At 46.7% G+C, this 10,000-nt stretch overlaps 1 protein-coding gene across 1 annotated transcript in view; it reads right to left on the minus strand.

Annotated features, from left to right (window-relative positions):
* The window catches only part of LOC123489817 (caskin-1-like), a gene marked incomplete at its 5' end in the record, with an annotated part of 31,787 nt that overhangs the window by 1,595 nt on the left and 20,192 nt on the right, over positions 1-10,000 (minus strand). The window contains one exon of the mRNA XM_045220207.1: positions 2,073-2,171. Coding sequence (XP_045076142.1) covers positions 2,073-2,171 — 99 coding nt within the window. The remainder of the gene's footprint in view (positions 1-2,072; positions 2,172-10,000) is intronic.

Here is a 10,000-nt window from a genome sequence, read left to right on the forward strand (position 1 = left end):
CTGCTTTCCACCAGACACTGGGAGATGAATTCACCTTTCAGCCGGACAATAACCTAAAACACAAGGCCAAATCTACACTGGAGTTGCTCACCAAGAAGACAGTGAATGTTCCTGAGTGGCCTAGTTACAGTTTTGACTTAAATCTGCTTGAAAATATACAGCAAGACTTGGAAATGGCTGTCTAGCAATGATCAACAACCAACTTGACAGAGCTTGAAGAATTTTGAACAGAATAATGGGCAAATATTGTCCAATCCAGGTGTTCAAAGCTCTTAGAGACTTACCCAGAGAGACTCACGGCTGTAATCGCTGCCAAAGGTGATTCTAACATGTATTGAATAAGGGGTGTGAATACTTATATAAATAAGATATTTCTGTATTTCATGTTCAATACATTTGCTAACATTTCTAAAAAAATGTTTTTTTTGTCATTATGGAGTATTGTGTAGATGTGTGAGAAAAAAACCTATTTCATCTATTCTGAATTCCAGGATGTAACAACAGAAATGTATAATAAGTCAAGGGGTATGAACACTTTCTGCAGGCAGTGTATTCCATAATGCATCTGTACAACAGCACACACACACGCACACACACACCAATACACACACCAATACACGCACACACACACCAATACACACACAAATACACACACACACCAATACACACACACCAACACACACACCAATACACACACACCAATACACACACAAATACACACACACAAATACACACACACACCAATACACACACAAATACACACCAAACACACACCAATACACACACCAATACACACACCAATACACACACCAACACACACACCAAACACACACCAAACACACACCAATCACACACCAATACACACACCAACACAACGACACACACACACCAAACACACACCAAACACACACCAACACACACACACACACACACCAAACACACACCAATACACACACACCAATACACACACCAATACACACACCAACACACACCAACACACACCAACACACACACCAATATACACACCAATACACACACCAACACAACGACACACAACAACACACCAAACACACACCAAACACACACCAACACCAACACACACACAAACACACCAATACACACACCAATACACACACCAACACACACACACAAACACACCAATACACACACCAATACACACACCAATACACACACCAACACACACACCAAACACACACCAAACACACACCAACACACACACCAATACACACACCAAACACACACAACACACACCAATACACACCAATACACACACCAACACACACACCAAACACACACCAAACACACACCAACACACACACCAATACACACACCAAACACACACCAAACACACCAAACACACACCAATACACACACCAATACACACACCAATACACACACCAACACACACACCAACACACACCAATACACACCAACACACACACTGTAATGACGCTCCAGGAGAGTGAGGATCCATTTGCAGTTTTATTACAAGCTTAGCGTACAAACAGGGTCAATCGCCAGCAGACACAACAGTAGGGATAAGGCAACTCGTAATCCAGGTACAGGCATAAGGTCAGTGCAGGCAGCAAGCTACAACAATCAGTCCAGTAAAGAATATAGTCCAAGGCAGACAGCAAACAATCAAGGAGGGAAAAAACAGTCCAGAGTAAATCCACGGGTAGACAGACACAGGCGAAAACGCACAGCAATGATCACCAGGGCTAACAAGACTTCGCAAAGAGAGAGAGTTAGAGAGCACCTAAATAGTCTACTGATGGGAGTCAGGTGCACCAGTAATCAGAGCCAGGTATGTGGGAAATGAAGTTCAGGGGTTTAATACTCGGAGAGGGTTCCCTCTGGTGGTGAGCAGGAGGAACAGCGAGAGCCTCGTTTGTGAACACACACACACACCAACACACACACCAAACACACACCAACACACACACCAATACACACACCAATACACACACCAAACACACACCAAACACACACCAAACACACACCAACACACGCACACACACACCAACACACACACCAATACACCCTCGTACCTGCGAGGGGCTTCCGGAGCACCCAGACGTCCTCGCTGGCGCCGCCCTGCTGGCCTAAGGTGGGAGAGCCGTGGGGACTGGCCTCAGAGCTCCGAGAACCTGACATACACACACACACACACACACAAAAACACACAGACACACACATACATACACACACACACACAAAAACACACAGACACACACACACAAAAACACACAGACACACACATACACACATACATATGCACACACACACATAAAAACACAAAAACACACAGACACACACATACACACATACATATGCACACACACACACACAAACACAAAAACACACATACACACCTTTATTACCACTTTACCCTGCTGACACTCACTGGGGCTGGACACACCTACACACACCAACAAACAAACCCCCACCTTACCCCACCTACACACCAACATACAACCCCACCTTACCCCACCTACACACCAACATACAACCCCACCTTACCTCACCTACACACCAACATACAACCCTACCTTACCCCCACCTACACACCAACATACAACCCCACCTTACCCCACCTACCCACCAACATACAACCCTACCTTACCCCACCTACACACCAACATACAACCCTACCTTACCCCACCTACACACACCAACATACAACCCTACCTTACCCTACCTACACACCAACATACAACCCTACCTTACCCCACCTACACACCAACATACAACCCTACCTTACCCTACCTACACACCAACATACAACTCCCACCTTACCCCACCTACACACCAACATACAACCCCACCTTACCCCACCTACACACCAACATACAACCCCACCTTACCTCACCTACACACCAACATACAACCCTACCTTACCCCACCTACACACCAACATACAACCCCACCTTACCCCACCTACACACCAACATACAACCCCACCTTACCCCACCTACACACCAACATACAACCCCACCTTACCCCACCTACACACCAACATACAACCCCACCTTACCCCACCTACACACCAACATACAACCCCACCTTACCCCACCTACACACCAACATACAACCCCCACCTTACCCCACCTACACACACCAACATACAACCCTACCTTACCCCACCTACACACCAACATACAACCCCACCTTACCCCACCTACACACCAACATACAACCCCACCTTACCCCACCTACACACCAACATACAACCCCCACCTTACCTCACCTACACACCAACATACAACCCTACCTTACCCCACCTACACACCAACATACAACCCTACCTTACCCCACCTACACACCAACATACAACCCTACCTTACCCTACCTACACACCAACATACAACCCCACCTTACCCCCACCTACACACCAACATACAACCCTACCTTACCCCACCTACACACCAACATACAACCCTACCTTACCCTACCTACACACCAACATACAACCCTACCTTACCCCACCTACACACCAACATACAATCCCACCTTACCCCACCTACACACCAACATACAACCCTACCTTACCCCACCTACACACCAACATACAACCCCACCTTACCCCACCTACACACCAACATACAACCCTACCTTACCCCACCTACACACCAACATACAACCCCACCTTACCCCCACCTACACACCAACATACAACCCTACCTTACCCCACCTACACACCAACATACAACCCTACCTTACCCCACCTACACACCAACATACAACCCTACCTTACCCCACCTACACACCAACATACAACCCTACCTTACCCCACCTACACACCAACATACAACCCTACCTTACCCCACCTACACACCAACATACAACCCTACCTTACCCCACCTCACACCAACATACAACCCTACCTTACCCCACCTACACACACCAACATACAGTGGGGAAAAAAAGTATTTAGTCAGCCACCAATTGTGCAAGTTCTCCAACTTAAAAAGATGAGAGAGGCCTGTAATTTTCATCATAGGTACACGTCAACTATGACAGACAAAATGAGAAGAAAAAAATCCAGAAAATCACATTGTGGATTTTAATGAATTTATTTGCAAATTATGGTGGAAAATAAGTATTTGGTCAATAACAAAAGTTTTCAATAGTTTGTTATATACCCTTTGTTGGCAATGACACAGGTCAAATGTTTTCTGTAAGTCTTCACAAGGTTTTCACACACTGTTGCTGGTATTTTGGCCCATTCCTCCATGCAGATCTCCTCTATAGTAGTGATGTTTTGGAGCTGTCGCTGGGCAACCACGGACATTCAACTCCCCTCCAAAGATTTTCTATGGGGTTGAGATCTGGAGACTGGCTAGGCCACTCCAGGACCTTGAAATGCTTCTTCACGAAGCCACTCCTTCGTTGCCCGGGCGGTGTGTTTGGGATCATTGTCATGCTGAAAGACCCAGCCACGTTTCATCTTCAATGCCCTTGCTGATGGAAGGAGGTTTTCACTCAAAATCTCACGATACATGGCCCCATTCATTCTTTCCTTTACACGGATCAGTTGTCCTGGTCCATTTGCAGAAAAACAGCCCCAAAGCATGATGTTTCCACCCCCATGCTTCACAGTAGTTATGGTGTTCTTTGGATGCAGCTCAGCATTCTTTGTCCTCCAAACACGACGAGTTGTGTTTTTACCAAAAAGTTATATTTTGGTTTCATCTGACCATATGACATTCTCCCAATCCTCTTCTGGATCATCCAAATGCACTCTAGCAAACTTCAGACGGGCCTGGACATATACTGGCTTAAGCAGGGGGACGCGTCTCGCACTGCAGGATTTGAGTCCCTGGCGGCGCAGTGTGTTACTGATGGTAGGCTTTGTTACTTTGGTCCCAGCTCTCTGCAGGTCATTCACTAGGTCCCCCCGTGTGGTTCTGGGATTTTTGCTCACCGTTCTTGTGATCATTTTGACCCCACGGGGTGAGATCTTGCGTGGAGCCCCAGATCGAGGGAGATTATCAGTGGTCTTGTATGTCTTCCATTTCCTAATAATTGCTCCCACAGTTGATTTCTTCAAACCAAGCTGCTTACCTATTGCAGATTCAGTCTTCCCAGCCTGGTGCAGGTCTACAATTTTGTTTCTGGTGTCCTTTGACAGCTCTTTGGTCTTGGCCATAGTGGAGTTTGGATTGTGACTGTTTGAGGTTGTGGACAGGTGTCTTTAATACTGATAACAAGTTCAAACAGGTGCCATTAATACAGGTGACAGTGGAGGACAGAGGAGCCTCTTAAAGAAGAAGTTACAGGTCTGTGAGAGCCAGAAATCTTGCTTGTTTGTAGGTGACCAAATACTTATTTTCCACCATAATTTGCAAATAAATTCATTAAAAATCCTACAATGTGATTTTCTGGATATTTTTTCTTAATTTGTCTGACATAGTTGACGTGTACCTATGATGAAAATTACAGGCCTCTCTCATCTTTTTAAGTGGGAGAACTTGCACAATTGGTGGCTGACTAAATACTTTTTTTCCCCACTGTACAACCCTACCTTACCCCACCTACACACCAACATACAACCCTACCTTACCCCACCTACACACCAACATACAACCCCACCTTACCCCACCTACACACCAACATACAACCCTACCTTACCCCACCTACACACCAACATACAACCCTACCTTACCCCCACCTACACACCAACATACAACCCTTACCTTACCCCACCTACACACCAACATACAACCCTACCTTACCCCACCTACACACCAACATACAACCCTACCTTACCCCACCTACACACCAACATACAACCCTACCTTATCCCACCTACACACCAACATACAACCCTACCTTACCCCACCTACACACCAACATACAACCCCACCTTACCCCACCTACCCACCAACATACAACCCTACCTTACCCCACCTACACACCAACATACAACCCTACCTTACCCCACCTACACACCAACATACAACCCTACCTTACCCCACCTACACACCAACATACAACCCTACCTTACCCCACCTACACACCAACATACAACCCCACCTTACCCCACCTACACACCAACATACAACCCCACCTACACACCAACATACAACCCCACCTTACCCCACCTACACACCAACATACAACCCCACCTTACCCCACCTACACACCAACATACAACCCTACCTTACCTCACCTACCCACCAACATACAACCCTACCTTACCCCACCTAACACCAACATACAACCCTACCTTACCCCACCTACACACCAACATACAACCCCACCTTACCCCACCTACACACCAACATACAACCCTACCTTACCCCACCTACACACCAACATACAACCCTACCTTACCCCACCTACACACACCAACATACAACCCTACCTTACCCCACCTACACACCAACATACAACCCTACCTTACCCGCACCTACACACCAACATACAACCCTACCTTACCCCACCTACACACCAACATACAACCCTACCTTACCCCACCTACACACCAACATACAACCCTACCTTACCCCACCTACACACCAACATACAACCCCACCTTACCCCAACCTACACACCAACATACAACCCTACCTTACCCCACCTACACACCAACATACAACCCTACCTTACCCCACCTACACACCAACATACAACCCTACCTTACCCCACCTACACACCAACATACAACCCTACCTTACCCTACCTACACACACCAACATACAACCCCACCTTACCCCACCCTACACACCAACATACAACCCTACCTTACCCCACCTACACACCAACATACAACCCTACCTTACCCCACCTACACACCAACATACAACCCTACCTTACCCCACCTAACACACCAACATACAACCCTACCTTACCCTACCTACACACCAACATACAACCCTACCTTACCCCACCTACACACCAACATACAACCCTACCTTACCCCACCTACACACCAACATACAACCCCACCTTACCCCACCTACACACCAACATACAACCCTACCTTACCCCACCTACACACCAACATACAACCCCACCTTACCCCACCTACACACCAACATACAACCCTACCTTACCCCACCTACACACCAACATACAACCCTACCTTACCCCACCTACACACCAACATACAACCCCACCTTACCTCACCCTACACCAACATACAACCCTACCTTACCCCACCTACACACCAACATACAACCCCACCTTACCCCACCTACACACCAACATACAACCCCACCTTACCCCACCTACACACCAACATACAACCCTACCTTACCCCACCTACACACCAACATACAACCCCACCTTACCCCACCTACACACCAACATACAACCCTACCTTACCCCACCTACACACCAACATACAACCCCACCTTACCCCACCTACACACCAACAACAACCCTACCTTACCCCACCTACACACCAACATACAACCCCACCTTACCTCACCTACACACCAACATACAACCCCACCTTACCCCACCTACACACCAACATACAACCCTACCTTACCCCACCTACACACCAACATACAACCCTTACCTTACCCCACCTACACACCAACATACAACCCCACCTTACCCCACCTACACACCAACATACAACCCCACCTTACCCCCACCTACACACCAACATACAACCCCACCTTACCCCACCTACACACCAACATACAACCCTTACCTTACCCCACCTACACACCAACATACAACCCTACCTTACCTCACCTACCCACCAACATACAACCCCACCTTACCCCACCTACACACCAACATACAACCCTACCTTACCCCACCTACACACCAACATACAACCCCACCTTACCCCACCTACACACAACATACAACCCTACCTTACCCCCACCTACACACCTCCACACAACCCTACCTTACCCCACCTACACACCAACATACAACCCCACCTTACCCCCACCTACACACCAACATACAACCCTACCTTACCCCACCTACACACCAACATACAACCCTACCTTACCCCACCTACACACACCAACATACAACCCTACCTTACCCTACCTACACACCGCAACATACAACCCCACCTTACCCCACCTACACACCAAACCTAAGTCCTTCCATTCAGTACGTGTTGTGATACATAGAAATAGGACAAGATAGATTGGCAGACAGAGATGGAGTGGAGACAGCACAGGCCATGCATACCCAATCTATAATCTGTAGACTAGAACTAATACTAAAACTACCACAAGCACTACTATTACATACTACTACATTATGACTATTAACAATACTACAAATAATACTAATACTATACTACTACTACTACATCTATAACTAGTATTAGTACTAAAACAACAACAACAGAATGGTCAACACTAACTATGCTACTAACCTAATGGTAGTAATACAACCACCATTATGACTATTAACAATACTACAAATAATACTAATAATACTACTACTAGCACTAACCACAGTGATGGGAATACCACAGTAATACTATAGTAATATGATGTATCGATCAGAGCATTCATATGTTTGAAAATAGTATTGACTATATGATTTATTACAAGCTATGAGTTTTAGCTGGATACCTGGCAGGCTTGGCTGCTCCAGACTTGTAGAAAGAGGTGGAGAGGGGAGAGGAGGAGGACTGGAGAAAGGAGAAGTGGAGAGGTGAGGAGGGGAGAGGAGGAGCGGGGGATAGCCAAAGGAGGAGAAGAGAGGCGTGGTTTGGGTGAGAGGAGGATGAGGAGGATGAGGAGGAAGAGTCAGAGGGAGCATGTGGGAGCGATGGCCGGTCGCTGTGGTAACGAGGCAGGGGGAGGGACAGGGGGCGTGTCTACGAAGAAGGAGGGTGTGGCTCTGCTGGGAGGGGGAGGGGTCTAAATACAAACCAGGAAGAGGGAGGGGAAAACAACAACAAACCCAAAACACAACGACAATCAGTCAAATAAAACTCAAAATAGAAATAGAAATTCAAAATATATAAAACAATAATAATAGGTTAACTAAAATATTATATTACATATAAATATAACACAATATTCAATATTCATAACTAAAAATATAAAACAATATCAAATATAATACAAATGTTGATAAAAGACAAAATGTAACATAAAAACAAATGTAAAAAGATGTAAATGAAACTGAATCTCAAACGGTGGGTCGGTCTAGGAGGTAATGACAGATATAGAGATGAAGGTAGACAGCAGGAGGTGAGATGGGGAGAGGGACGGTCTAGGAGGTAATGACAGATACAGAGATGAAGGTAGACAGCAGGAGGTGAGATGGGGTGAGGGACGGTCTAGGAGGTAATGACAGATACAGAGATGAAGGTAGACAGCAGGAGGTGAGATGGGGAGAGGGGGACGGTCTAGGAGGTAATGACAGATACAGAGATGAAGGTAGACAGCAGGAGGTGAGATGGGGTGAGGGACGGTCTAGGAGGTAATGACAGATACAGAGATGAAGGTAGACAGCAGGAGGTGAGATGGGGAGAGGGACGGTCTAGGAGGGTAATGACAGATACAGAGATGAAGGTAGACAGCAGGAGGTGAGATGGGGAGAGGGACGGTCTAGGAGGTAATGACAGATACAGAGATGAAGGTAGACAGCAGGAGGTGAGATGGGGTGAGGGGACGGTCTAGGGAGGTAATGACAGATACAGAGATAAAGGTAGACAGCAGGAGGTGAGATGGGGTGAGGACGGTCTAGGAGGTAATGACAGATACAGAGATGAAGGTAGACAGCAGGAGGTGAGATGGGGTGAGGGACTGTCTAGGAGGTAATGACAGATACAGAGATGAAGGTAGACAGCAGGAGGTGAGATGGGGTGAGGGACGGTCTAGGAGGTAATGACAGATACAGAGATGAAGGTAGACAGCAGGAGGTGAGATGGGGTGAGGGACGGTCTAGGATGTAATGACAGATACAGAGATGAAGGTAGACAGCAGGAGGTGAGATGGGGTGAGGGAAGGTCTAGGAGGTAATGACAGATACAGAGATG

Source organism: Coregonus clupeaformis, unplaced genomic scaffold, assembly GCF_020615455.1.
Source record: "Coregonus clupeaformis isolate EN_2021a unplaced genomic scaffold, ASM2061545v1 scaf3345, whole genome shotgun sequence".
Classification (NCBI taxonomy): domain Eukaryota; kingdom Metazoa; phylum Chordata; class Actinopteri; order Salmoniformes; family Salmonidae; genus Coregonus; species Coregonus clupeaformis.